Below are 27,818 nucleotides of genomic sequence, written 5' to 3' on the forward strand. Positions count from 1 at the left end.
CTTAGCATGGAGACGGCATGGGCTTCAGTGAAGTCAAAAACCCAGAGGAAGAGGTTCAAGAGGATTGTAGCACCCAATAATTTAATAATTTACTGCAAATGTAATAATGCCTGAAAATGTAATAAAATTTGCACTTTCGAAAATGTAATAAAACCCAATAATGCAATAACTTGACCAATAATGTAATAAAATATTCTGACTGATATTGTAATAACATTTTTACCGATAATGTAATACCTTATTACATTATTGGAGATTTATTACATTTTCAGGTGGGTCGTTTTTTTTTTAAAAATGCTAATGTAAAACTTGACAGATAATGTAATATAGAGTTCTACATTTTGTGTTTTGAGAATCTAAGACTGTTATATAGCCTACACTGGATTTGAAACAACAGAATGACTGAATTGCAGATCTATACCATACAGCTATATGCACATGCAGATACTCAAAGACATCCTGGTCCTGCTGAGTGTGTGATGGACTTTGGTTTGGTTTTGGCTTTCCTTTGGCTTTCCTTTGGTGAGCTGGAATTCTGGTATAGTTTTTGAGCAGCACTGGAGACACCAGGTAACTTCCCTAAACATACCTCTTCACTTCACAGTTTTCCAACATATCATTACCTCATGAAAACAAGTCAGTGACACTTCATTTGTAAAGATATAACATAAGCATTCCTAACACCCACATACACATTATGTGACACCTGACATAAATATAGGCCTCACTCATTAATGGTCTCATGAATGGTCTCACTTTTAATCAGTAAGATGTCAAGTGACAAAGTGGTCAGTCATAAAGTATATTATGAGATTTACCTGTAGGCTTTAAATAAAGATTAAATTATCTTGAAAACTGAGTGGGCACTTCTATATTAAGTGTAAAGTCAACAGGTGATTGCACAGGACAAACAATTCTAGAAATAGTCTAGTAACATACTAAAGTGAACAGATTTCTTAAGTGCCTCTTAAGTGCTTCTTAACCTAAACCATTAGGCCTATAAAGTTCGAAAATTAATAATGATTGAAAAAATAAATTAATAAAACTTGTGGTCCGTGCACCTGCGAACCACCTGTGAACAGGCCACAGTGACAAAAAGGTTGGGAACCCCTGTCTTAAGCTATTTATAGAAGTAGCCAAGCCTTGGCTAAAGTGTCAAGAAGTTAGCATCAAGAACTAGGCCAATATGCAGTCACATGGTCAATAAAATGTATGTTCAATTATATTTCAATTGAAAATTGAAAAAATGTCTAAAGCCTACCATTACCCAACTATTATCAAACATTATCACAGAAATCTGAAGGTATTGATGCTGAGACATTGCATACTCACTTACCAAGTGGTCACATAAAGGAAGAAATGTCTCTCTTGGCTAGCCACCACCTGAAAGAGACCCTCTAGTGGCCAGGATGCCGACGTCCAAGATGAATTAATACATCAAAAGCATCATTTATACAATATAGTGACTGTAAAATGGCAAATCGTATATATATATATATCTCGTATATATATATACATATGTATATCTCGTATATATATATATATATATATATATATATATATATATATATATATATATACATATATATGTAAACCCCAAAAACATATATAAACCCTGAAAGTTAAAAAATAACCAAGTCAGTTGTCATTATGTTTTGTCATTTTTATGCTGACATTTTTTATTAAACCTGTACTTATAGAGGTAAATCTCACGGTATGTCAGCTGACCACTATCACTTGACATAGGCTAGAGGAAGATGGTAAATGGTCTGTATTTATATAGTGCTTTACTATACCTGAAACGATACCCAAAGCGCTTTACATTATACATCACCTTCACCCAGTCACACACTGATGGCGGAAGAGCTGCCATGCAAGACGTTAACCACGACCCATCAGGAGTGGTTAGGGGTTCGGTGTCTTGCTCAGGGACACCTCAACATGAGCTCTGCAGGCCAGGATCGAACCAGCAACGGTTACAAGACGGCCACTCTACCCACTGAGCCATGCCGCCCCGTCATTCAAAGTGATATAATAACCATTTATGAGAGGATATATTTATGTCAAATTTTAAATAATGTGTTGGCGTTACGAATACTTATGCATACCCTCGTCAAATGAAGTGTTACTTAAATTTGTTTTGTTGGTTTGTGGTTGTTTTCACGAGGTAGTGATTCGTTGGAAAACTGGAGAGCGAAGTATGTTTAGGGAAGCAATAGTTATTCTCGTTTCAAAGTCAGTGTATTTAATTTCTTAGATTCTCAAAACACAAAATATAGACCTCTATATTACATTATCTGTCAAGTTTTACATTATCTTTTTTTTTTTAAAAGACCCACCTGAAAATGTAATAAATCTCCAATAATGTCATAAGGTATTACATTATCGGTAAAAATGTTATTACAATATCAGTCAGAATATTTTATTACATTATTGGTCAAGTTATTACATTATTGGGTTTTATTACATTTTCGATTGAGTTAAGTGCAAATTTCATTACATTTTCAGGCGTTATTACATTTTCAGTAAATTATTACATTATTGGGTACTACAAGGATCTAGCAATTCTTCTGCGGGAAGTTGCTGCATTGTAAACTCATTTGTTATGACACAGTTTTCATACATCAGTGTGGGCTTGCTGGCAAGATCCAGTCAGTGGTTACTATTAAATAATCTTATGATTTTTTACTATACCATTGATAACTTGCAAAGGGAGCCTTGTTGTAAAGTGTAAATGGTGTATGCTGAAAACATCACGGTAAACTATATTTGCTTTTGTGTAAGAATCTGCTAATAAAAATTATGTATTAATTTGATATGCCAAATGGAAATTTTTGACTATAAATACATGCTGACAGTGATTATAGGTTAGTAACTTATTAACAAAGCAAAATAAGCAATTAGATTGGTGGTTTTTAACAGCAAAAATAAATATGGTGTCATTATTTGGCAAGCAACAGGTGACTGCAGCTATTTTTATCTAATGTGTTGTAACATCTTATTAATGATTTATAAAGTGTTTACAACCCAATTAATAACACAGTTATAAATAACTTATTAGGGTAGTCTTATTGGTATCAGACCATGCTGCTGCTGTGTGGATATATTGAACATTTAGAATTTAGAATTTATCATTCACCTTTTCACAATTTCTTTTAACAAAATATGTCCCAAGCATGTTTCACGAGGTTTAAACTGAGCAAAAACTTATATGACCTATAATTTATATGACCTATTTGTCACACCGTATGGTATGTATATAGCTGTGTTTTTCTACACAAAAAAGTATAGGCCTACTTCACTTGATCTAATAATTTATTCTGGAGTATTCTGGAATAGCTTATTTTATTTATTTTTTCTTCTTTAACTCTTTTTTTTTTTGTCTGTCAGAAGCCCAGTCACCAAGATCATGTGAAGTGAACCTTGAGTAAAGTTCACTTATGGCCTATATTTTATGTTTTAAATGCACAGTGTGTAATTTTTGCCACTAGAGGTCTGTCAAATACAAAAAAATGTAGTTTGTTGAGGTCATGAAGTAGCATGGAATCATGGCAGTCATCTTTACTGTTAAACAATCTACCAGAAAACTACCAGTCACAGCAGAAAAAAATGTAAACCCTGGGATGCACCCGATTTTTTCCCTGATAATGCTACACTGTGAAGAACAAAACTGTGCTGAAGTCTGCAGAAGAAGATTGTTAGCTATTAGTTGCTAGCAGCCGGTTGGCTGGCTGCAGAGTCCTGCCCTTTCAAGGGCAGGCAGTTTCAAAAAACAGTGTTTGGATGAACCATCTGTCTGTCATGTCTAACACAGGCTAACTTCAACAAATCAGAGCAAATTCTTGTCGAGAGAAGAGCAAAAGCAACTTTTCCATCAAGAAAAGCCTTCAGTATAATTCTTTACTCTTCTTTCAATGAAGAAATTCTCTCAAATTCTGATATAACTGATGCTATCACAGTATCTACACTAACCTCTTCAGGAGCTGCCATTGTTTGTTTGAGTCGTGATGAATTGCTTCCACGGACGCTTCTTGCTGTCGTCACACCGAAAACCACACCTGTAGCAGCCACTAGTCCCTCCAAGGATGCTGATTGAGCACAATGGATTCTTGCATGGTCTTGCAAATCTAGCTGGGGGATAAACCCACGTGAAGTCAGTTTATTCACCTCTTTGAAATGTGGCTGAGTGTTTGGTCACCTATTTTCAGATTAAATGTACTAATCAATAAGAGGAAAGAAGGGGGGTTTACTGACCTTCATTTACCACTACACCCCTGCTAACAGCTAGTAGAGCTGATAGCTAATGAAACTGAAACACAGCAGAGAAATGTGAAGCAATGAACAGTAAACTGCAGTTCAAAGTGACAACACAATAAACTTAAAATAAATGTAAAAGTAAATAAATCTATTGAAATACAGCTGAGTTAAGTTCAGAGGTAAAAGAAACATTAGTTGGAGTTTGGAGTTACAGTCAGTGTTCACCAGATATGGCAGTAACCAGATACATTTAGTTCAATACTGTAGTAAAGTAAAGTAGCTGAAGTACTTGTACTTTGATAACAAAAAGTGTAGCGGATTACAAAGTGCTTACATAAACCAAAACTCAGGCAACAAATGTATTAACTATCACACTAAAGCCCTGTCATCAAGTGAAATAGTTGGAGTTATCTTTGATTCAGATCTTAGTCTTGAGCCACATATTAGAAACATAACTAAAACTGCATTTTATCATCTTAAGAACATCGCCAGAGTGTTTCTCATCCTCGCCAACTCGGACACTAATGCATGCTTATATTACCTGCAGAATTAATTACAGTAATGCTCTACCTTCTGGTCTTCCTAAGAAAATATTGCTCAGTTACCATTATTCTAAAACTCAGCTGTACACGTGCTGACGAGGACCAGACAGGGGGTACGTTTAACACAGATTTTAAAGTCTCTTCATTGGCTTCCTGTGTGCTTCAGAATTTATTTTAAGATTGTTTTACAAATTTATAAAGCTTTTTATGTCCTACCTATTTATCTGATTTGCTTTTATCCTATGAACCCTCTAGAACCCTCAGGTCTTCTGGTAGTGGACTTTTAATCATCCAAAAACTACCAGTCCTTTTACTTCCTGAAGACCTGAGGGCTGCGGAGAGTGTTGATATTTTTAAAAGGAACCTCAAGACCTACCTTTTTAGTCTGGCTTTTGATTGAACTTTATCTATTTATTTATTGTGTATTTATTTACACATCTTAATCTGACCCTACCTTTTGTTCCTTTGTTTTACTAATCTCATTTCCTCTCTTTTAGTATTTCATTATTTTGTGTTCTTAACTTTTCACTTACTTTTCATCTATTGTCTGGAGTTTGATTTTAATTTATCTTTCTATTTTGAGTTTTTATCCTGCCTCTGGTGTTTCCTCACTTATGTAAGTGTTTCCTCAGTTCCTGTTTTTAAGTGCTGTTCTCGTTTAGTTCTTTGTCAATTACAAAGTCATTGCTCTGTGTGTGTGCATGGGTGTGTGTGTGTTGGGGGTGTATTGTTTTATTATGTGATTTACTTTGTGTTACATTCTGTTTGTATGAGAAGTGCTACATAAATATAGTCTGATTGATTGACTGAATAATTAAGAGAGGTACTGCCACCGCAACTACGCCTGCAAATTTTATTCAGTTTGAAACTTTTTAATTGATCATCACAAACTGAGGTGTTTCCAACTGCCATTGTTCCAGCTGCTTCTCATTCAATTAGAAAATTTCAAGCAGGTAATTTTTGGCTCCTTTCAAATTCCTGTTGCCTTTTTCACCATGATTCATTCAAATCTTTATGGAAAATAAAAAGTCCTCGACTCTGTGAGAGTGGAATATTGCATGCAGGTGCACACAGTTCCAGTTGCCAGATTAAAGTTTTTTTCACCCCCCTGTAAGTTTTATTTTCATGTGTGTGTGACAGATCCCTCGGCTCTTGGCCTGTCTCACACTGGGACGCACAGAAAGAGACAGGAAGTTTTTACCAAGCACAATTTATCCAATGAACATGAAGAGATGATGGGATTAAATATTTTCAGGCAAACCTGTCTTGGGGTAATAATCTAATATAGCTACATGTCAGCTAGGAATGCTTACAAGTAGCTCAACATTAAGTTCAGCACAATGGGACGCCCGCCTAATATGGAACAAGAAAAGCCGCTCTGCTTTTTGTGTAACTGTTTTTTTTTTTTTTTTTGCTTGGAGATTCCAAAACACAAACTACAGGAATTTGTTCATATCACCACGCTGCTTTTGTTCCTGTTGTACCCTGGTGTGCATTCTTGGAGATGGATCAATAGATTGAGTGTAATTCTTGTGCCTGTCAGCAAGAAACTTTTAATTTGTCAGCTGTCTTGGCGCTGTGTCAGGAAATGTTTGACTGTGTGACCCTGGGGCCCAGTAGGAGTGTGATATGAAGGGAGGGTATATAAATGTCCAGGCAGCAACACGGGACCACAGTCTGCCTGCGTGAGAAGACTGTCACACACACCTCCAGCAGAGAAAAGGTAGGGTCAACGGCTATCCACTACTTTGAAAACACTCTCAGGTGAGTGTGATATACTGTACTATAAGCTGTTGTGTTTTTAGGGAATTATGGGGCTTCAAAAACCTGATTCTGTTATTACACATAAATTACAGATCAGCTGGTTACAACCAATTCTCATCCCAGGTCGTACTTTACTGTTGTCTTTGTCACACCCCTGCCAGAAAGCCTTCTTAACACAAGCTTAACATTGTGAAATGGTTGAAGTTTGTTTAGATTTAGGCCAGAGATGTTCTGCTACCATTTTTTCCTACCCAATATTACTAACTACTAACGCTGTGGATGTTATATGAGTGCTATCATTTTTGTAATGCCTGGTTCAGGTTAAACGAAAAAAAGAAAAAAAGAACAAATATGTAACATATAATGTACAGAGAGCAGGTCAGAATTGTGAAAGAATGATGCAGAATCATCCAGAAGGGGTTTATATAGTGACTGGCTCACTGTACATTATCCTGCTTGTTACATGGTTAGGTACTTAAAAAAATCAATAATTTGTCTGTTATAAGCAGAAACTGTCTGATACATATACAGAAATAACAGGCATTAGAATTCTGTAATTGACCAATAAGAATCAAGTATTTAAAGAAGCTGTGTAATAAATACAGAAAATGATTACCATTGAACACAACTTCACCATCCTGGGGGGGAAATGCTGTACAGGACAGTGAAGTTGCTGGTCCAATTTCGAGGGTAATTTTTAAATAACATGATATCGGACTGTGCGTAGGTTTGCATACTCATCGATATCTATACCAGCATTTTAGGCTGTAGCAGAGGCATTTTCCTATGCTGGTATCTGTATCAAAACAACCCTAGTTTAAGTATGAAAAGTACTTGGTTAAGTTGTTATGCATGTCATGTCAATGTCGAAGTCAATTTTATTTATGTAGCACATTTAAAACAACCATGGTTGACCAAAGTGCTTTACAAGCTTAAAATACTAAACAAACAAGCATAATACGCAAATTAGAATAGGATAAATAAACAAATAAAACTAAAGTATGCATGCACACATGCATACACATATATGCACACATGCATGCATACACCTACATATATATGTGTATATACACATACATACATGCTAACACATACATACATATCTATACACAACTAAATACACAAGTTGAATGCAACACTATGTGACCACGTAACTGCATCACCTACTTAAAATAATAATAATAATAATCTTTATTTATAGAGCACTTTTCAAAATTCACATTACAAAGTGCTTCACAAAGGCAACAAAATAAAACAAGGATCAAGTGTCACACAACAACTCAAACAGGTAAAATAAGATAGTACATTTAACATTTTAAGAAAAGCAGTGCACAACAGTTCAAACTTGTTGTTCAAAATGTTATATGTCAAACTTTACATAACATTGACTTTTGGTCTCCCCTGAACACAAACCCTGGCCTCCTAGGTGAATGTCCTGTGTTTGTTTGACCCATCCATCTCTCCTGCAGAGGCAGAATTTCTCCCTCTTTATACCGCATCACCTCATATGGAGACTGAATTGACTTAATACAGAAACACAAGGTGCCCCTGACCATCTGTATGCTGAGGGGCATGACAGAACATTGATATCTGACAACCTGAAAAGGGGAACGGGCTGGTCGGCTTTGATTGTTTATTTTTTTTTCTTTTTTGGATTGAATATCCTTAAATTTGACTGTTTCAAACAAGTATTACTAATTAATGAGTTGACTAGTCTACTTTATATGTGTGGGGTTGACTTTGAAACCCCAGCTGGAATGATTAGTCAATCAACTGATATGTCAATCAACAGAAAAACTGGCAACAGTTTTCAGAATCAATTCATCATTTCATTAATTTGTGAAGGAAAATATGGAAAAAATGCCAACCATTCTCTAGGTCCAGGCTCTTTTCCAATTTCCAGTTTTCCAATCTTTAGGCAACATGCTAAGGCCTTGGAGCCATTGAGGGATCTACACTAACTTTTAACAGACATCCTGTCTCTCCTCCAGACAGTAGATGCAGCTGTCGTCTCCTTTCAGATAAACAAGGAAACAACCTGATGGTGTTGCTATGGGGGCTGAGGTCACAGAGACGTTATCTTGTCTGTCTGAACAGAGAAGACATAACTGTAATGTGGTTTGGATAACACAGCTGTGGAGCCAGGGGTGTTGAACTGTGGTCTCAGACCTTGCGTATTCATAAGTCATAAGTCAGTGTGTTGGGTTGACCTTATTTGGGCAAAGGTTCATCATTACCTTGTCTGTTAATATTTAAAGACTATCTCGGAGGACTGAAACTCCAGAACTGAAGGGAGCATCAATACCAACTGTGTACTGGTTATTCCTTCATTCTCATTGATTAAGTGGTTTAATGAGGACTCCTGTGTACTTCATTCTTCTGATGCATGGGCAAAGGATAAAATCCAGTTGCCTTTTTTCTTTGTCATGTATCCTGACTATCTTTGGGTTTTAGTGAAACGAAAGAAGACTTCACTTTGGACTGAGAGAAGTTGTGACATTTTATAGACTAACACTTAAATAAATTGAGTAAATAATTAATCAAGAATGAAAATGGTTCCACCCCTAATTTAGAGCATGATGTAAGGGGAGCAGTTTTACATAGAATACACTTGAAAAGGGAGGAAAAAAAAAAAAAAAAAAGCAAATTTTACATTTTTTTTTCTTTTGGTGTGGCTGATAATTTCACAGGTGGTTGAGGTTGAACTGGGGTTATCTGTGCTCATGACATGTCTAAAATCCTGTGCTCTACAGCCCTGAATGTGTTTACTGTACTGAGGGCGGATTCTGTATATCAATCAGTCAAGTTTATTTGTTAATAATATAAGGTACAATAAATGATATGTTCATCAGACACACTCTGATGCAGCAATGACCTTTCATACAGCCAACTGTAGTGTCAGTGATCCACTTTCTGACTCTCCCAACAGATGGATCTTTCACGTCTGTCATCCGTCCTGCTGGTCATTTCTACTGTCCACGCTTTCCAGTATACAGAGCTGGTGCAGTACATTGACAGCCATCAAGAAGAATATGTGGAGGTACAATTTCTTCTTCTTCCTCTAGCAACACCTTTGAGAGTCCACTCACCATAATGACTGCATTTACTAGAGAGCATTGGTTATGAACCTTTCTGTGTCATGACCCTCCCAGAATAATCAGGTTGATGTGTGACACATGAAAGCTACTGAACTCACACAGGAAGACCATTGTTCTGACTCTCATAAAAACACACAACAAAATCTATTCTAAGGCAAATGATATCACTGGTACAGGCGATATGATGTAAAAAAAAAAAAAAAAATTCTCCTGTGTAAAATATGGCCCAGATTTCCCATCGTGCTTACTGGACTGAGTAATTCTATTCTATTTGGACTGTTTTATGTTATGAAATGCAAGTATTACTTTAAGTATGTGTGTTAGCATCCATACAGTACATGGTGGTTTACGTTGGTAATTCATTTTTGTGATAGTTTATGGTTTTAACACATATCTTCAGGCCAGCTGTATTTTGCATACTTTTGAGTGTTTGTGCCTCATGTTAAATGTCTTTAACCTATTAATGTTTATAGTTTAATTTGATCATTTCCTTTACAGCACTTTAAGTACGAGCTGTACCAGCACAAATCAAAAAATGTTTTTAAAATTGCTTTTTCTTAAAATCCTTTCATACGTCTGCATTTCCACTGGTGTTTTTAGTGAAAAATAATAAAATGTATGTATACCAAATGTAGGTAATGTAATGCAATGTGACTAACGTCTTAATATAGCATGATATAGAAATGGTTGTATAAAAAGTTCTGACAAATACTTGGTACCAAAACTACTTAAAAACTACATCAGTTTCAATATGAGCTTTTATCCAGTGTAAATCTGATATTTAGTATATCAAATGAAGGATTTTTTTATTTTATTTTCTTCTTTCAAGAAAATTAACTTCTCACTGTCTATCAATTAAGGCATGATAAATATGTCACATCTAAAATGAGTTTTTTTCACCTCAGACCAAAAAAATCTCTCTTTTCCTTGACTTACTAAATGTAGTTGTTTGTCATTAATGGGTTAATGGGCTGACGTCACTGAGACATGCTTCCTGGTTCTAATTCTGTGCTGCTTGCCACAGTATGATGTTATATTTTATATTCCACAAACATCTAATGACACCTTAAAATTATCTTGCAATTCCATTGCAACTCCACTATTTTAGGGCAACGAAATATGCTTTAAAACTTATCTAGTGCTGACTTAAGAATACTAATACACTGAATGCATGGATTTCAAACAACTTTAAGTTTTAGCTTGTATGTGCCAAGCTCAAGGCCTGCGATCTGAATCAGCCCAGCTCCTCATTTTACGTGGCCCGTAGAATATCATTTGTGCAATACAGTTCTATGCTACATTACAGAAGTGCAGCACCACAAACTACATGTTCCAGAATGCACCCTGTTTTGTTATCAGTGCACTGAAGGTGTATATGCTAGATAGCATCTCAATATCATATCCAGCATTGGCACTGCCATTATTTTTCATAGACTTCTTATTTCAGAATTAATTAATTATTAATGTGTTGCAAAAACCAATAAGAAGTGAATTCAGGCAATTATCTAAGGGATAGTGTGCAGTATGCAGGTCATTATTGGGAAATAAATCCCAACAGGATGATGCAGGACCCCAACACAAAGCATTTACATGACACAAAATATTCATTTTAAAATGATTTTATGTCTTTATTTTGCAATAGTGACATGCTCACTGTACATTATCTTGCTTGTTACATTGTTATTTACCAAAAATGCAATAATTTGACACTAAATATTAATTTTAAAATGATTTTAATGATTTAACAATGACTTTGTTGTTCCTCCAGGATCTTTGATCAGACTGTGACCATATCAATGGTCTGTTCTTCATAACAACAGTCTGCTATGCAGAAAAAAACAAATCTTAGAATGCTGAAATTGGCCAATCAGAATCGAGTATTTGACAAAGCCATGTCATAAATAATAACAAGTATATACATTTATATAGTCTTACATTAACAATCATAATGCTGATGTAGCCCAGGATGAAACTGAGTTTGACACCCCTGTTTTATCAAGTAATTAAATGGAAATTATTAATTGTTTCCAATTATCTCTCTGGTCATAATTACTGTGATCACTAGAGGTCGCCACCTAACAATAAAAGTAAAGGCAGGTCATAATAAGCAACTCGTTTCACATATTTTTCTGGGGAGGTTGGACTGAGTATTTTAAAAAAGGACAGAGGACTTAGATAAAGTTTAGTGCTGATGATTTAAATGTTATATATTTGTGTGTGTATTTTTAGGCTCTGCGGGACTGGGTTGCAATCGAAAGTGACTCCAGCAACGTCTTGAAGAGACTGGACCTGCACCGCATGATGGAGATGGCAGCTCAGAAGCTGAGGCAGATGGGAGGGACTGTCGAGATGGTGGACATCGGAGAACAAGAAGTCAGTGACAGAGCAAACCGCCGCCTCCCTTCCTTTCTGAAATGCTGCAGTATTAGAGATATTAGAGCTTTGTACATAATCACCACCTTAATTGGTTGGTAAATATCCTGCATTTCAAACACAGAGGTTGGCTCATCTGGGAGGGTAGCGGTGGCAAAAGAGTCACCAACTTCAAAGCGGCAGTGGAGCGGTCAGGAATAAATCTGCCTCCTCATTAATGACTGAGACACATCAAAGCAGCTTCCCAAACTCATTAAACATATAGGGAATGTGAGGTCAAACTAGAGGTCAACAATCTCAGCTTCTCACCAGTAATTAGGAGCAACATAGCTTGAACTCTTACTGCATTACATTGTTTCAGTGAATGGTAAAAACAATAAGCTGCTGGCCCAAACTCTGCTGAAGTGCTTATTTTGGAAAAGCAGAGCAGGAGGACTCCTCTGCACCTCTGCTTTCCTGTAAGATTATAACATTGAAATTCCTTTGATATTTGAGAAGCAGATACACAGATTGAGATTGTGTCACACTGGTCAAGTGATAGACTTTGCTGTTGCAACATGTAAAAAACAAATAAATTGAGAAACCTGAAAATCAAAGTGATCAGGGGTGGAATAAACCATATGTATCACCTTTAATACATGTCCTTTAATGTCTGCAGCTTCCTGATGGGCAGACATTGGCGTTGCCTAAAGTGGTGACAGCTCAGTTTGGCAGTGACCCAAACAAACATACAGTGTGTGTTTACGGTCATGTGGATGTCCAGCCGGCGAAGCTAGAGGACGGCTGGGCGACGGATCCCTACAACCTGACTGACATCAATGGTAAACTCTTCACTCGTCATGACCAAACAAACAAATCTTTTCTTTTTTTTAAATTCAAGTTGTTTCGAAAGTTGCCAAAGATACCAAAACATGTCAGGCTGAATTTGGGTAAAATGTGTATAAAATGATTCACAAATCATTTACAATATTTGCAGCCTTAAAAACATGGAGTCTTCGGGTTTGAATGATCTATTCTCTGTAAATATCACACACACACGTGACACTGAGAGAGAGAGTGAGTCCTGTGACTTTTTCCAACCTCAGGCTGGCTTCACATGGTGAAACTTTCATGCAACTTTTGTCAGTTGAAAATCAGTTGCTGCTGACTTGCATGGTATAAAACCCTCAGGCAGCAACAGACTAGGGCTGGGCGGTATACCGGTTCGTACCGAAAACCAGTCTTTATTGTTGTTATGATATGAATTTTTCATATACCGCCATACCGGTGAATATCCTAAACAACGTCCAGAATGTGCGCGACGGGAAAGTGTTTCAGCGGGGACCCATTTCACTGCTGCATACCAACACCACAGACGTGCTTGCTTGAGTGTGTGTACTAGGGATCTTCATGCCGACTAATTTCTCTGTTGATTAGAAGCAAAATTTAATTTAGAATAGTCACTAAGAAAACACAAGGCAGAATTTATTAATTTATAATTTTAAACACTGTCTGAAAAAATACTGTGTGTATTAAGAGCCATTTGAAGACGTTAATCACAGTCTACAATCGCCAGATCGTACTTGAAATGCCGCTGAAATGCGCGCTACTTCGCACTGTGCAATACAAACCTTACACGCTTATGCTTCACCTTTTCAGACTGAAGAGGGTCACAGTGTCTGCAGGTAAAGAACCCAGAGCTAACGTTAGCTGCCAACTGGCATCATGCATCATGCATGAATGAAATATTGACAAATATTTTAAATGACTAGTATTTCTGGTGCTGACTAGCGTGGGTGGGGACGTTTAATTGTATAGTCGTCCATGTGATGGTAACCATACTTTGAAGGGGTCATGCTTTTTTACCTGTCTGGACATGAAAAAAACATGACACAATCCTTATGACAGTAAAATGGGCTATTTAAAGACGATCAACTGCAGTAATTCTGTTCTCAATAGAAGAAAATGTGGGTAAGAACACTGTTGCATGAAAAAAAAAATACCGTCAAATACCATGAAACCGATATGATTAAAAAAAAAAAAACGTGATATGAAAAATTTGTCATACCGCCCAGCCCTACAACAGACTTGAAACTTGTCTGAAACTCAAATGCAACGGTTGCAAAACTTTCAACTTTGTGAAACTATTTTCACGTAACAGTCAATCAAAATGCTGATAACATGTCAGATGATGACATCAAACTATGATGCAGTATCATTCCAAATCATTCTAACAGACTGATTTCAACTGAAATGAAGAAGAAGAAAAAACAGAAGAGGGTCTTTTGGATGCTTCAGAAAGAAATTATCCTCATAGACTTCATTCAAAGTTGGTAACACTGTCAACACACAAATGTGAGCTAGGTAAAGTTTGCTTGCATTGCAGTCAGCAGGCGACTAATGTTACTGCTAACTTAGTTATAGCTACGCTTTAATATAAAGTTTTGATGAGAATCAGAGCTTTTACAATTAAGCTACAGTTTCATACTAATATCAGAAGGTGGCAACAAAGAGCTGTTTATTCATTTAAGTGAGAATGCACTCTCTGGAGACCCAGTGAATCAAGTTCCTTAAATAGAGAGTAGCCAGTAACCAAAGTCACATTTTCCTCCAGCATAACAATAAAAGAATTAATGCATCAGTATCTCTTTTCCTATATCCAGGACGGCCATTATGAAACAAAGAGGCCAGCCAGTGCCCGAAGAAAAAGCAATGCAACACATTAATTGTAGTAATTTAGTAATTTAGTGAAATATGCTATTGAATTGATTATTGTAGATTTTTTTTATTTATTTATTTTGGTATGTGTATTATTTGGTATGCATTGATATTATGTTTCATGCAGTTTGAAACCATCAATTAGTTGTAATAATACCTCTTAATAAATCAGTGGTGCTGTCCATGGTGCTGAAATAGCACACCTCATTATAATTCACATTTCTGTCCATTCTGCTCTTCAATCTCTGTAATGTTGGATATTTCTTGCATCACTATACAGCACACTGCAGAGGCTTGCCACCTCTGACCATTAGCTCCGTAGATTAGATTAGATTAGATTAGATTAGATTTCTGTTTCACATAGATATTTAAAGAAAAATCAACTATGCAACAAAATAATATTACAAAAATTCAAATATTATGAACAAGCAGCTGATGTGCAATCAGTGTTTCACATTCAGTGCTTCACCTACACAGGTACATGGGTCAGCACACTGGTTGTTGGCATTCCTTGTATTTTCCGGTGTAACATAACCCCTGGCTTGCTGACCTGATCATTTACTGACTGCTGTGTCTGTAGGCAACCTTTATGGAAGAGGAGCATCAGACAACAAGGCCCCAGTTTTAGCCTGGATCCATGCGGTGGAGGCTTACCAGGCCCTCAGTATGGTGAGAGAAAGTTCACAAAGCCATCGTATTGAATAGATTTTTCATGCCGCAGATTAATCAAATCAGATGTGTGAATCGAGGGAGTGGGAGCAGCAGAAGCACTGCGACCTCAAGTGAGACCAAAAGGACAGATTAGAGCACTTATTTGCAAATCATCTTCACCTTGAAAATGCTTGAAATATAAAGATGGGAAACAAGGAGGGAGGCCTTGGGCAAGATAGAGCTGAAAGATAACTCGCAGACTGTTTTAGTAGAATAAAATACTCGACATGTTCAGCAGGAACAAACTGCATGTCCAGAGAAGAGCTGAGCTTCAGCCAAACTAACTTGCAAAGTCACTGCTGTTTTTGCAAAGTCACTGCAGCAGTCTGTTCCCGCCATCCTCACTGCCACATTGTCTCGTGAAATATGGAATGCAATTAGTCGATATTGAATAAATACAAATGGCTGTGAAATAAATCCTGAAATAAATAAATGAGGCTGTAAATATATAAATAATTATAAATATGCAAAGAAGTCAGTGTTATGGCTGCGCATGCAAATATTATTTTCAATTCAAAATCACAAGCTAATAGTATCATTATCTCAAGATCAAAAAAAAAAAACGTTGTTTTTTTGTGTTAAAGCGTTATTTTTTTCAGTCTTTCCAGATTAAAAAAAGTGATGGTGGTTAGGTTTTTGTTATCTCTGCATAATAAAGATTACTTTCTTGTTATCTCAAGATAACAAAGCTGTTTTTTTATGAAAGAAAATAGCTAATTTTTCTATTACAGTTACTGAGATAGCAAATTCTCATGATAATAAGTATATTGTTTCATAATCTCAAGATAACAAAGCTTGTTTTATTGCGATATCGGGATATTTTCTCAAGATAACAATGCTCATTTTCTTGTGATAATAGATTCATTTCAGTAACATCTCGAGATAAAAGAGCTTGTTTTCTTGGGATAACAGTTTGCTTTATCTTGTTATCTTGAGATAACAAAGCTCCTTTGCTTGTGACAAGTTACTTTATCTTGCTGTCAATAAAACAAAAGGCTAATTTCTCAAGATGATTTTATTTATTGATGTCATTATTTAACGTGTATTAAAGATCAGGAGTGCCATGCCAGCACACATAAATTGAATCTTGTCAACTTGTAGCAACTGACTGAAACTGAAATGTTGAAACAAGGAGTACTGCACGATTGTGAATAAAGGCACCAACCAGAGGTGAGTCATGACTCCTGTGTCCATGCAGCACAAAACCCAGACAGAGACACACAGCTGTGAGTCCTCTGGTTACTAACTGTTATACAAAGTTTAACCACAGGGTGGAGCAGTCAAATTAAGCAGTTAAAACAAGACATCCTGTGAAGTCTGATCTGAATGGTATCTCAAATATAAAGACACAAATGCAAATTCTGCTTGTGTAGATCTTGACTGAAGTACAGTCTGATGTGTGGATCAGTGACGGCTTCTGCTTTTAAGCTTAAATCAGTTAGTTATCAAAACACCATCAATGCATGCTGGTGTAGCAGAGGTAATGATTCCACTTGCCATCATGTGCCATCATGTGCCAAAACAATCTTTATTAGCCCAAGATTACAAGACAATTAACCCCTTATTTGAGAAAACAAGCTTTGTTAACACAAGATAATAAAATAATAATTCCATTATCCCAAGAAAACAAGCTTTATTAACCAGAGATAACCAGTGTTGGGCAAGTTACATCCAAAATGTAATGCATTATATATTTTTAGTTACTGTCATTTGAAAGTAATTAGTTGCATTACAGTATTACTGTCTCTGAATTGTAATGCGTTACACTACTTTTGCATTACTTTTAAGTTACTTTTATTTTATGGTAAGTGTATTTTAACAGAGAGAGACAGAATATCAACAAAAAAATCCAGAAATAATATCATCATATAAAGGTTAGAAATTAATTTACATTTGATCAAGTAAGCAAAAATCAGCAGGGGATCAAATACTTATTTCCTCACTGTATATTCGGATTCGACCCTGAACCTGAGGTGCACAGATTCACTTCTCCTCAACAGCATGTGGACTCGCGGTTTAGGTTGCTGTTTGTAATAATAACACGGTAGATGGCTGCATGACCCACTCTCTATGACAACGTTAGCTTACCTTGTCATTGCTGGTGTTCACAGGGATTTTGTTGACAAGCTTTATGAACGCCGGCGATTCTACCGTAGATAGGGGGAGCATGTCTTCCACAATATACACTGCCGCCAGTCTCCTCACTTCTCTGGCTTCAAGAAGCATGGCAGACCGAGAGAAACTTTTGTTGCTTTGTCTTTCCTGTATGCTCGTCCTCGGTTGTCTTTCTCTTATCCGCAGGTGCATCTCTCTCGTTTAGCTTAATGTTAGCGTGGCACCGGTCCAGTTTACTAGTGCTATTTTTTTTAAGTAGAGAGTTCCCTCGGTGTCGCACACAGATTGCACTTGACTATTATGCTCTTGTCCTTTTCTCTGAAGAACTGAAAATAATGTGAGTATGTCCATCTCGCAAATGTAGAATCCGTGTCTGTAGTCATCTGCGAGTTCCAGCAACGGGAAATGACTCCCGCAGATTTTTTTTTTCTGCTGTCGGGATGTCTCGCGGTGTTGGTGAATTCTTGAAAAACAGTACCTAATCGGGTTAAAATGCTTTGTAACGCGCGTTACTTAGATTGTAACTGGTATAATATTACAGAAATTTTGCTAGTAATGCGTTATATTACTGCGTTACAGCAAATAGTAATACATTACTGTAATTGCGTTACGTGTGTAACGCGTTACTCCCAACACTGGAGATAACCAATTAAATAACCTCTTATTACAAGAAAATGAGCGTTGCCCTCCTGAGATAATGAAAAACATAACTCATTATCACAAGAAAATAAGCTTTGTCATCCAGAGACAACAAGCTTTATTAATCCAAGATAAAAAAAGCAAACAAGCTTCATCAAAGCAAGATAACAAAATAATTCATCCATTATCATGAGAAAACAGGCTTTGTTATCCCAAAATAACAGTGTAATTAACTCATGATCAGCATCCCAAAAAAATCAGTTTCCTGACAATATAGTTCAATAAATAAATTTTTATTTTAAAAATGTTTTTATTTACTGAATTGTATTGATTTACATTTTATTATTGCCTTGCTTATTTATTTCAGGATTTATTTATGTATTTATTTAATATTGTCGGCATTCCCATGTGAAAAAAATACACAGCTGAATATGCACATCAAAAGGCCTCAGCTAGATGCTGGGTGCATTAAGGTGAAAGGAACTGTGTGGTAGTTGACAAGACTAGTTTCACACACAGCTAATGGCTCATGATTTTAGTGTCTGTGAGCACCATTACAGCTTCAAAAAGGCATCCAAAAATAAGATGTTTTTCAGATGACATTCTCCTCCAGCAGCTCATCCTCCATCCTGACCATGTGCTGTCACTGTCATTTCCCGCCAAAAGATCCAACGGAGTGACTCTGTCTCCTTTTCTGTCCACCAGGAGCTGCCAGTGAATGTGAAGTTTGTCATTGAGGGCATGGAGGAGACGGGCTCCAACGGCCTGGATGCCATGATCCTCGCTCAGAGAGACACTTTCTTCTCTGACGTAGATTACATCATCATCTCAGACTGCGGCTGGCTCAGCAGACGGCCCGCCCTCACCTACGGCACCAGAGGCAACTGCTACTTCTATGCCGAGGTCGTGTATGCACACACGCACGCAAACACAGACCCAAACTGAAACAATAAGTTCACTCGAACAGGCACTCAGTCAGCTCTTACAGGCTTTTTCATGTTGTGAGGTGTGTTTGCAGGTTGAAGGACCTAAACAGGACTTACATTCTGGTGTTTATGGAGGCACTGTGATCGAACCAATGACTGACCTCATTGGCATTCTTGGTGAGTCTGTTTCACTCACAGGAAGATAAGATACTGAACCAAGGTATTTTTATTCACCTTATATTTAGACAAGAAATCTCATGACTTTCATTATCTCTACATCCAAGACCTGACCAGAATGGCATCATAAATTTGATCAGTGTTTCTAAAACTTATTACACCACATACCACCTCAGAAAATATTGAGCTCTCCATGGACCACCTAACTGTTGTGCACAGTTTGGTGCTCGGTTAGTGAGCACTTCATTGGTGCATCTTAAGTAGCCACTGGCTCTTTCATTGTTGTCAGAGGAGCAGAGAAGCAAAAAAAGATGTAACAAGACAAATGTAACAAGATGAAGAAACACGTAAAATATGTCACAAGACAAAAGAGACAGCAGGACAAAAAAAAGATGTAACAAGACAAAAAAAAGATGCCACAAAGTAGCAAAACAATGTAAACTGCTGTTTTACTTTCATCCTTTGAGTACTTTTCAGAACTTGTGCTTTTTCACTTTTACTGCTGTAAAGTAGTTGAATCAGTACTTCTATTTTTTTAATGTAAGTATCTGTACTTACTTACTTAAAGACTGGGGACTTTTGACACTTCTGACTGGCATCCACTTAATTTTCAACAAATATTTAAACAATCTCTTCCTGAGTTGCACTCTGTCTGTTTGGGATCATGATTACCACGTTTCTGAAGCGGTCATTTTCATTTTCTTTATTTTACCTCTGCTTATTATCTTGCTATTATATTGTTGCTTGTATCTGGTTGATGGATGACTGGGGTTGCCACCTTTCAGAAATGAAAATAAGGGACACCCACCACAGCTCCTCATGACCACCATGGGCCCGACTCCCGTGGGGCAGCAGTGGTATGTTTTATTTTGTGCCAGTGTTTTTAGTAAAGGGGTGATCAAGAAACCAATTAGTCATACTCAGTGGTGGACAAAGTACTCAACCCCAGTAACTGAGTCAAAGTATAGATACTCCTGGTCAAATATTACTCAACTACAAGTGAAAGTTGCTCAGTCAAAATTTTACTTGAGTTAAAGTACTAGAGTTCTTGCTTTTAAAAATACTTAAGTATTCAAAAGTACGAATTACAAAGTACATTTTCTAATATCAATACACGCTGTATTGTTTTCATGATGCATGTACAGAACCTTGTAACTCTCTGAAACCACCTGATGATGCACTGACTTGCTGTAGAACCACTCTGTTACACAAAGCCTATAGAAACACCTACAAAAAATTAGCATAGAAATACAATCAAAAACAAAAAGGACAGCTGTTGTCATTTTCTGATGTAACTGTATTAAAATCACTGCATAAAAGCAGATTGAAGTTGACTGTAAAGAGTTCTCCAAGTCTGTTAAATAACTGAGATTTCTTTCTGGCTTCAGAGGCAGTATATATATACATGAATTATGCTGTATTTTTCATCTCAATAAAAACAATCCAACTTTAAAAGCTACCTGAAATAATTAATAATTATAAAAACAACTTGAGATTTAATTTTGTCTTTCTCCTGCCGTCACCATTACTGCTTTTTGTTTGAATGAAAGAGGGAGAGTTTGCTTGTTCTTGTTACAGAGAACACCTGGATGACATATTTCCACTTTTACATCAGTCCCATTTGAGAGGAGCTACTGTGATTGGTTTCCTTCTGTGAGGAACACATCATGTGACCAACTGCATTTTAGAAAAGAAAAAAACAGCAACAGCTGACTTCAAAGCTTAGTCGAAAAGTAATAACAACCTTCCTAGAAATGTAGTGGAGTCAAAAGTACAATACTTGTCTTTGAAATGTAGTGGAGTGAAAGTAATACGTTTCAAAAAAAAAAAACAAATACTCAAGTAAAGTACAGATATTAAAAAAATGTACTTAAGTACAGTACTCAAGTAAATGTACTTCACTACTGCTCACCACTGTTCATACTTAAAGCTTGAAATGCTTTATTACCAATGAACACATTCTTTATTGTGCAACATTGTTGCATATAAAGTGCTGTTAATTAGGCTACATAAAGCCTTAATTACATGCATCCCTATTTAACATACAGTGAGGAAAATATATAACAAAATGCCATATGCACACAACTTAGTTATTGCACAATTGATTAACCTATTTAATGAGATACTGTATGATCTACCACATGGCAGTAGCACTAGCACCTAAAGGAGATCTATTTGTGTGGAGTGTGCAACAATGAACTTTTAAAATATAAACTAAATAAACTGAGAACTTAATGTAACTTTTAAAGTGCATAACTGTTCTTGCTGTAGGGACTCTCTTTGTGAACCCTGGGGACATTTTTACTTAAAGAGGAAAAAACAAAAAAAACCCACCAACAACAAAAATACTTGTAAACTGTATCATGGTGTAGTGGACAAGGCGCGGGTGTTGTGAGCAGCACCGGTGTGTGGTGTCTGTCTCTACGCAACTGTGACCGCAACACACGCAGGCAGCCAGGCACAGACACACAGGACCGGAGTGGGGGGTCCTGCGTGATCCCGCCACGACAATTTTGCTGGCCTTAGTATTTCCTGTGTTTTATTTTGTTCATTATTGTTAGATTTAGTGTTGATGTGTGTGTGACAGACATGTTTATTGGACATTTCTGAAAATCATGAAAAACAAATCGCGTCCCGTATTGAACCAATACGGGATGTAACATTTAATCGTCAATTAAAGGACGATTCCGTATTTTACGGGACAGGTGGCAACCCTATGGATGACGTGCTGATATTGTAACATTTCAGTGGATCAGATTTCATGGATATTTTATGTATTTTCATTACTTTTTTTTATCATTTCAATAGTATTTTATGTTTTTAAATTAATTTATTCTATTAGAAATATCCAGTGGTCAACAAATACCACACTAACAATGTGTTAATCCACCTCTCAAAATTTTCTGACCTTTCTCTTGGCTCAGCAAGTTTCTTAAAGAGCTGAATACTTCAGCTTTTATCAAACATTACTCAATCGGGGAAAATTGTATATTTGTTGGTTTTCAGTGGCGGATTAATCCACATTTGGTGGGATTGGGTCAAAATTATTTAGTGTGTGTCTTCATGGAATTTTTTTTTTTTTACAACAGTGGAGCTCTAAGGCACAGAAAAACATGATTTATCAGGCCTTGGAAACACACGTAATACATAGTAGGGTCAGTTCATTTACTAAAATTAATTTGTAATCTAGACATAATTTGCCTCTTTTCTGCATTCTATTGCTTTGGGTGCCTCATTATTTTTGATTAAGTATGAGCTTTCTGATGTTTTTTCTTTTTAACTTTCATATAGCACAATTGATGTGAAAAGTCACAAAGTATTTCATTATTGCGCAGCCGTATAGGTGTAGTTTAGGAGAGGTCACTGTTGCATTGTAACGGCTTATTAATGATTTATAAAGTATTTACAACCTACTTAATAACTTAGATCCAAACCATTTTTAAATACTTTATAAGGATAGTCTTATAAAGTGCTACAGAGTGGTGTAATGAATAGTAAGACTGAAGAATCTTTAAGCAAGGCACTGGATCCATCACAGCTCCTGCAACTGTTACCTCTGACCTCCATACAGTGTGAGATGAAGTCTATTAAGTAATTTCTCTTCTTGCTGCAGATACACTGATCAGCCCTAGTGGTAAGATCCTGATTCCTGGGATCAGGGAGGCAGTGGCTCCCCTCTCTGATGAGGAATGGAGAATGTACCAGGACATCCAGTTTGACATGGACAACTACAAGAGCAAGATCGGCGTCAACCAGCTCATGTACAGCAACAAGGTGAGAGCAGAACCTTGAAAAATGGTCAGAATAATCTCCTTTAAGGCAAGTTGGCTGCAACAATGAATGACTGTTATTATGTGTTTCCTGTAGGTGGATTTGTTGGCACACATGTGGCGTTACCCCACTGTCTCCATCCACGGCATCGAGGGGGCCTTCTCTGACTCTGGCACAAAGACTGTCATCCCTGCTAAGGTCACTGCAAAGTTCTCCATCAGACAAGTTCCAAACATGGACCCTGCTATGGTGAAGAAACAGGTAAAACAGGATGTGAACGCTCAGTCAAATCTGAGCGTCTTTTTTAGAATAATAATCATCAATCATTTCTTCCCATAAACTACCCCTGCTCTTGTCACGCTGATCCGCTGCTTTAGGTAACAGACTACCTTCAATCAGTGTTTGCCAAGAGGAAGAGTCCTAACAAGCTGAAGGTCACTATGGTGATCGGGGCCAAGCCCTGGTTGGCTGACACTCAGCATCCTCTGTATGAGGCTGGGAAGGCTGCTGTCAAGAGAGGTACAGAACACACCCATCACCTCACATTAAACACATCCAAATCCTTTCTATTGAAGGTCAAGCTTAAGCAAACTGTTACAAACTACAAATATACACAAGTAGTAGTAACAGTAATACAAATACTAGCACTAATACTAACGTTTCATTTTGTGTTCTCTTGAGAGTTATTTATGCACTGACATCCAGCTGAAACATTTTTTAAAATTTTTAAACTTTTTTTCCACCACTGTTATTTTATGAGCTTATAGTAGAATCTTAATGTCAACAGACAGATCCTTTGTTTTCTCATGCACTGGTCAATTTTTGGATTTTGCTCTGTTTTGCTTCCATAACATATCAGACTAGTAGAAAGAGAAAACAGTTTGTTTAAATTGTTCATGCTTCATGAATCACAAAACTAGTGTGCTGCTAGGATTGTTTAAATATATATTTCAATATAAAATATGATATCTATTAGTTTTTTTTAGCCCTAATGACCTGTAGTGTCTTGTGAAATGTATAGAATTTTACAGAACATATAAAGGCTATTTTCTTAAAATTAGTTTTTTTTCTCATAATCTGAGCTGGAAATCTCCACTTTAGAGGCACTTTCCTACACCAAACCTTCCACTTTTATTCCTGTCTACATTCTGATAATGAGTGATAATCTGTAGAAAGCTTTGACTCTAATGTGTCAATAAAACAAAGCGAAAATTTTGAACCTGGCTTGATCCAATGTTCAGATTTCTGTTGTGTAAATGCATACAAATTAGTGCACATTTGATTATATAATACATCATTTGCTTATTCAGCCCAGGGGCCTGGGACTATAAGTTAAATATTTCCCAAAATGTAAATACTCAAATAAAGTACCAGTACTTTATATTTGCACTTAAGTACTTGAGTGAATGATTAGTTTGTTGATCCCACATCTACGGTACATTCTTGCTGTAGGCAACCTACCACTTGCACTTGAGGTGCGTGGAAATCCAAATAAAGAATAAAGTATGTAACATATCACATGCTGCAGACATTTTAAATCAGGTACAGTCCTTTTGAGCCAACCATTATTACTGTATAATATATTCAAGCACTCATTCACTTATTTGAGCCTCTTAAAAATGTATTTTAACTTACAGAGAGCTGCCAGTGTTCTTACTAGAAACTCCAGGGTTCAGCGGTGAGACTCTTAACTTGTAGCGCTGCAGCTTGACATAATTAGCCAGGCTCCTACTGTTTTGTTTTTTAAGTTGGATTAAAAACAAGAGCATGATTAGTTCTTTGCCTGAGGATCTCAGCTGGTTTCACACCACATTTTATGGAAGTGCTTTCATGGTGTTACTTTTTATTACTGTTTTTGGCTTATTTTTTATGACTCTTACATATTGTTTATAATGCTTGTTAAATGTCTCTACTGATTTTGCTTTTTATCTTTGTAAAGTGCTTTATCAGTGTGTTTGAAAAATGATACACAATTCTTCCACAAGTGTTTTATTCTGTGGTAAAACTTCATTACACTCCAGTATAAAATGTTCTCCATTCTCCAGTTTTTGACATGGATCCTGATCTGATCCGTGAGGGTGGGACCATCCCCATTGCCAGAACGTTCCAGGATGTGACGGGGAAAAGCATCATCATGCTGCCCATCGGAGGCTTCGATGACGGGCTGCACTCCCAGAACGAGAAGATGAGCAGGTTTGACAGCACAAACCGCGACTCTTTCCTTTCTATTTAATTTTACAGGAAGTGTTAAATAAAACCTTTATTAGTTCATACTGTATTTTCTTTGGAGGATGTTGGACTGTTCAGATTAACACAAGATGAAGGAGATTGCTGGGATTTAGTCAGACGGAAGGATGCAGGAATCTGAACCTTCAGGCCTCACACAGTCTAGACATCACACTTACAGTATATCCATAGACTAGAATAACCTAATTTTCACCATATATAAAACACATAACTGCAAAAATGTGCCACAAAAATAGTATGAGAAACTGACTGCAATTTTAGGCAGAAACCACTGTGAACAAAAAGCAAAGCAGTGCAGATGCATTTAAAGCTGTATTATGCAGTTTTAGGGCAACAATTGCATTCTAACCTTTCGGCATGTTGTAATTCAGATGATCTTAGAGAACACTTGATTTCTGCTGCCTCTCTTGGCTTGGATTTTAGAAAATCTACCCTGGACAGACTTTGTCCAACCACAGGTCGGTGAGATAGTTGATTGCCGAGTCTCATTCCCACTTCATCAAACATCATCACTTTGGGTTGGTGTCAGCAACCGAAAGCATCTGTATTTGATGTCCTCAGAATAAGACTCAACAATAGACTATTTCCTGAATATCTTACAGCACCTTTAAAATGATCATTTGATTTAATACAGCTCACAGCCACATGACAACACAACATCTGATGGACAAATGAACAGGATCTGGATAAAAAACAGAATACATAGACTGAACTACACAAAGTTCCATTAGACCTCCCCAATGATAAAATGGATGCTGTGAGAATGTAAAAGAAGAAATTAAGACATACTGGTCCACTCTCAAAGTCTAACTACAGTGGTCCGTACTTTGGGACTTTGAGCCTGATAAGGTTGAGCTGTTTTAATTTAGCATACACTATCCATCACAATTTGGATGCAATGGTAGGTGTTAATTTCATTTACATGAAGTCTAACATTAGCTAGCTTAGCGTGGATGATAGTGTCACAATCACAGTGTCATGAAACAGCTTCATTTTGGATTTATTTTGGTTGATGAGGCTAATTCATGAAATAACATTGTGGACATCTAGTTAAAATGAAGCATGTTAGCCTGCTCATGATGTAGTTAAACAGAATGCTTGTTACAGGAGTCTAATTATGTGGCTTGAAGGAGGCAAATGCCGAGCTGTAAATGATAAAAGCTGAATTAAACTCACCTTGTGACAGAGGATGTTCTGTCTGCTTATATAGCAATATCATAACTCCCTGTATCCTCAAATTGACTGTAAATCCACATTTTAAAGCTGATATTTTACAAGTAATCTTACTTTTTTAAAAAAGAAATTCACAACTTTGTCACCTTTTTCACCCCAATGAGTTTTTGTCCCTGCACTAACTGGTGGCGGCAGAAAAGTAGAATAGGGATTCGATTTTTTTATGCTTCTAGAAGAAGGTATAATGCATTCATCTGCTGCTGTAAATAATGGTGGAAGTCTGTAGAAAATTATTGTTAAGAAAATATATATGTACTTTTCTTACTATCAGTGCCAAAACAACAGTTTGTACAACCAGTCCAGCATTCTGATTTTTGTTGTTTTCTACATTTATAGACAACAGCTTCTTTATCATCTTCCTTAAACTTTCCCCTCCCAGGTACAACTATATTGAAGGAACCAAGTTATTCGTTGCCTACCTGAATGAAGTTTCCCAGATTAACAAGACCAGGGTGTGATGTTTCATGGCATCACTGACTGACCTCATAAACCACACCAGCCACAGCGAGCTCTCCTTGACACGAGCCTGGTTTTATCATTTTCACTGTGCCCTTATCTTTCTTTCATCCATCCGTCTGTGTCTTGCCAAGCTTTTATTTATCTGCATCTCATGCACCTCATCCTTCTGTCTGTGTTCTGCTGTCTGTCTGGCTATATAGTTGGTAAAAGTATTTTTAAACAACACCTTTATTCTACTTATGAATGTAGACAAAAAGAGAAGCAATAAATAGGAAACAGGAGTATCTATCTCTCTATCTATCTATCTATCTATCTATCTATCTATCTATCTATCTATCTATCTATCTATCTGTTTTGACATTGTGAGTGAATGTAATGGCATGTGTTCTTCCTTCTGATTAGCTGAGATGTCTGAAGTGATCTTATGTTGCCATTCTTGTCGCTCAATTTGCATAATGTGGCATACTATATGTTAATGCTCCATATAATGTCAGACAGTACTGTAAGTGTGTGTGTATGTGTGTTATGTAGTAAAAGCTGTACAATGCAACAATTGTGTACTTTTTTATTATGTGTAAAAGTGTCAAAATGTAATGAATGATACAGTTATAATGAAGACAGACACACAGATATTGCTCATGAAACATTTATTTACCAGTCAAACATTTATTGAAGAGTCTGACTTGTATAGTTACTCATTTTGGAGCCAAGACTGAAAATCTATATGGACAGAGGCTGCACAGACAGATGTGCTGCGGCTGCCAGCAGCGGCTGTATGTATGGACAGAATCCAGCCATTGTCTGATGTT

The 27,818-nt window shown here is 36.8% G+C and overlaps 1 protein-coding gene across 1 annotated transcript; it reads left to right on the plus strand.

Annotated features, from left to right (window-relative positions):
• The first annotated feature begins 6,426 nt into the window (after positions 1-6,426).
• Positions 6,427-27,562, plus strand: cndp1 (carnosine dipeptidase 1). The gene is made up of 12 exons (XM_084725883.1): positions 6,427-6,522; positions 9,493-9,603; positions 11,891-12,034; positions 12,693-12,855; positions 15,312-15,400; positions 18,902-19,099; positions 19,215-19,299; positions 22,913-23,073; positions 23,167-23,331; positions 23,448-23,589; positions 25,116-25,263; positions 26,930-27,562. Exons 1-12 carry the CDS (start codon positions 6,448-6,450, stop codon positions 27,006-27,008), a joined length of 1,560 nt encoding a protein of 519 aa, XP_084582009.1. The 5' UTR covers positions 6,427-6,447; the 3' UTR covers positions 27,009-27,562.
• The last annotated feature ends 256 nt before the right edge of the window (positions 27,563-27,818 follow it).

This window comes from Lutjanus erythropterus, chromosome 9 (genome assembly GCF_056507025.1).
Source record: "Lutjanus erythropterus isolate fLutEry1 chromosome 9, fLutEry1.hap2, whole genome shotgun sequence".
NCBI classification, from domain to species: Eukaryota; Metazoa; Chordata; class Actinopteri; order Lutjaniformes; family Lutjanidae; genus Lutjanus; species Lutjanus erythropterus.

Coding starts and splice junctions, on each gene's coding strand:
- cndp1 (XM_084725883.1), top strand. CDS start 6,448: ATGTCCAGGCAGCAACACGGGACCACAGTCTGCCTGCGTGAGAAGACT. Junction 12,856..15,311: donor CAACCTGACTGACATCAATG/GTAAACTCTTCA, acceptor CTGTGTCTGTAG/GCAACCTTTATGGAAGAGGA. Junction 19,300..22,912: donor TGACCTCATTGGCATTCTTG/GTGAGTCTGTTT, acceptor TTCTTGCTGCAG/ATACACTGATCAGCCCTAGT.